Source organism: Myotis davidii, unplaced genomic scaffold (genome assembly GCF_000327345.1).
Source record: "Myotis davidii unplaced genomic scaffold, ASM32734v1 scaffold609, whole genome shotgun sequence".
NCBI classification, from domain to species: domain Eukaryota; kingdom Metazoa; phylum Chordata; class Mammalia; order Chiroptera; family Vespertilionidae; genus Myotis; species Myotis davidii.
In genome coordinates this window covers 1,565,657-1,566,498 of record NW_006300164.1, presented here as the reverse complement: position 1 = coordinate 1,566,498, position 842 = coordinate 1,565,657, and the positions used below count along the sequence as shown (strand labels likewise).

General features: G+C 65.1%; 1 protein-coding gene across 1 annotated transcript in view; it reads left to right on the top strand.

The window, feature by feature from the left end:
- Window positions 1–842, top strand: part of SEC16A (SEC16 homolog A, endoplasmic reticulum export factor) — a 51,984-nt gene that overhangs the window by 26,672 nt on the left and 24,470 nt on the right. The window contains 3 exon segments of the mRNA XM_015572359.1: window positions 1–63; window positions 382–438; window positions 559–705. Of these exon segments, the coding sequence (XP_015427845.1) occupies window positions 1–63; window positions 382–438; window positions 559–705 (267 nt within the window).

The window sequence follows — 842 nt, the reverse complement described above, 5'->3', positions numbered from 1 at the left end:
TCGCGCTGGCTGTCTGGGAAGAAGAGGACGGAAGCGTACTTGCCAGACGACAAGAACAAGTCGGTGGGTGTCGCGGTGGCGTGTCCTGCAGCTTGTTGGCGCTGTATTTCAGCTTCAGGACGGCACACATACGTGTCCCTGCAGTCTGTGTCACAGAGGAGTCCGGCTAGCCCAGCGGTCGGCAAACTGCGGCCCCTTGAGTGTGGCTCTTGCATAAACTACCACGTGCGGGCGCGCACGCACAGTGCGATTGAAACTTCGCGGCCACACTCCAGGGGCCAAAGAGCCGCCTGTGGCTCGCGAGCCGCAGTTTGCCGGCCAGGGGGCTAGCCGCTCCGCCCACCCACTGACCTTCTTCTTCGCTTTTCGCAATCGCGGCAGATCGTCTGGGACGAGAAGAAGAACCGCTGGGTGGACACCAATGAGCCGGAGGAGGAGGTTCGCTGGGGGGCGGGGGCTCGTTGTGCCCGGAGGAGCCCTGCCTCCGAGGCTCTGTCTGTGGCGCGTCTGGGCCTTTGGGCTCGTGAGCAGGTTTCTGAAGGCACTGTCCCTCCACAGAAGAAGGCTCCGCCCCCACCCCCAGTGTCGCTCCCCAAGGCTCCGCAAGCTGCCGCCCCTGGGCCTGGCGGGGCCCCCAGAGCCTCTGTGAACATGTTTTCTAGAAAAGCAGGTAAGAGTCAGGCCAGAAGCGGGCGCTGGTTTGGATAACCGTGTGTCCTGCAGCCGTGCCGGGGACTGGGTCCTGAGTGGGACTGCAGGGGGTGCCTGCCACCCACTGTGGGCGAGGGGTGCAGAGCAGGGTGGAGGGGGATCCCGCCCGGGGCAGGTGCCAGCAGAGGCGC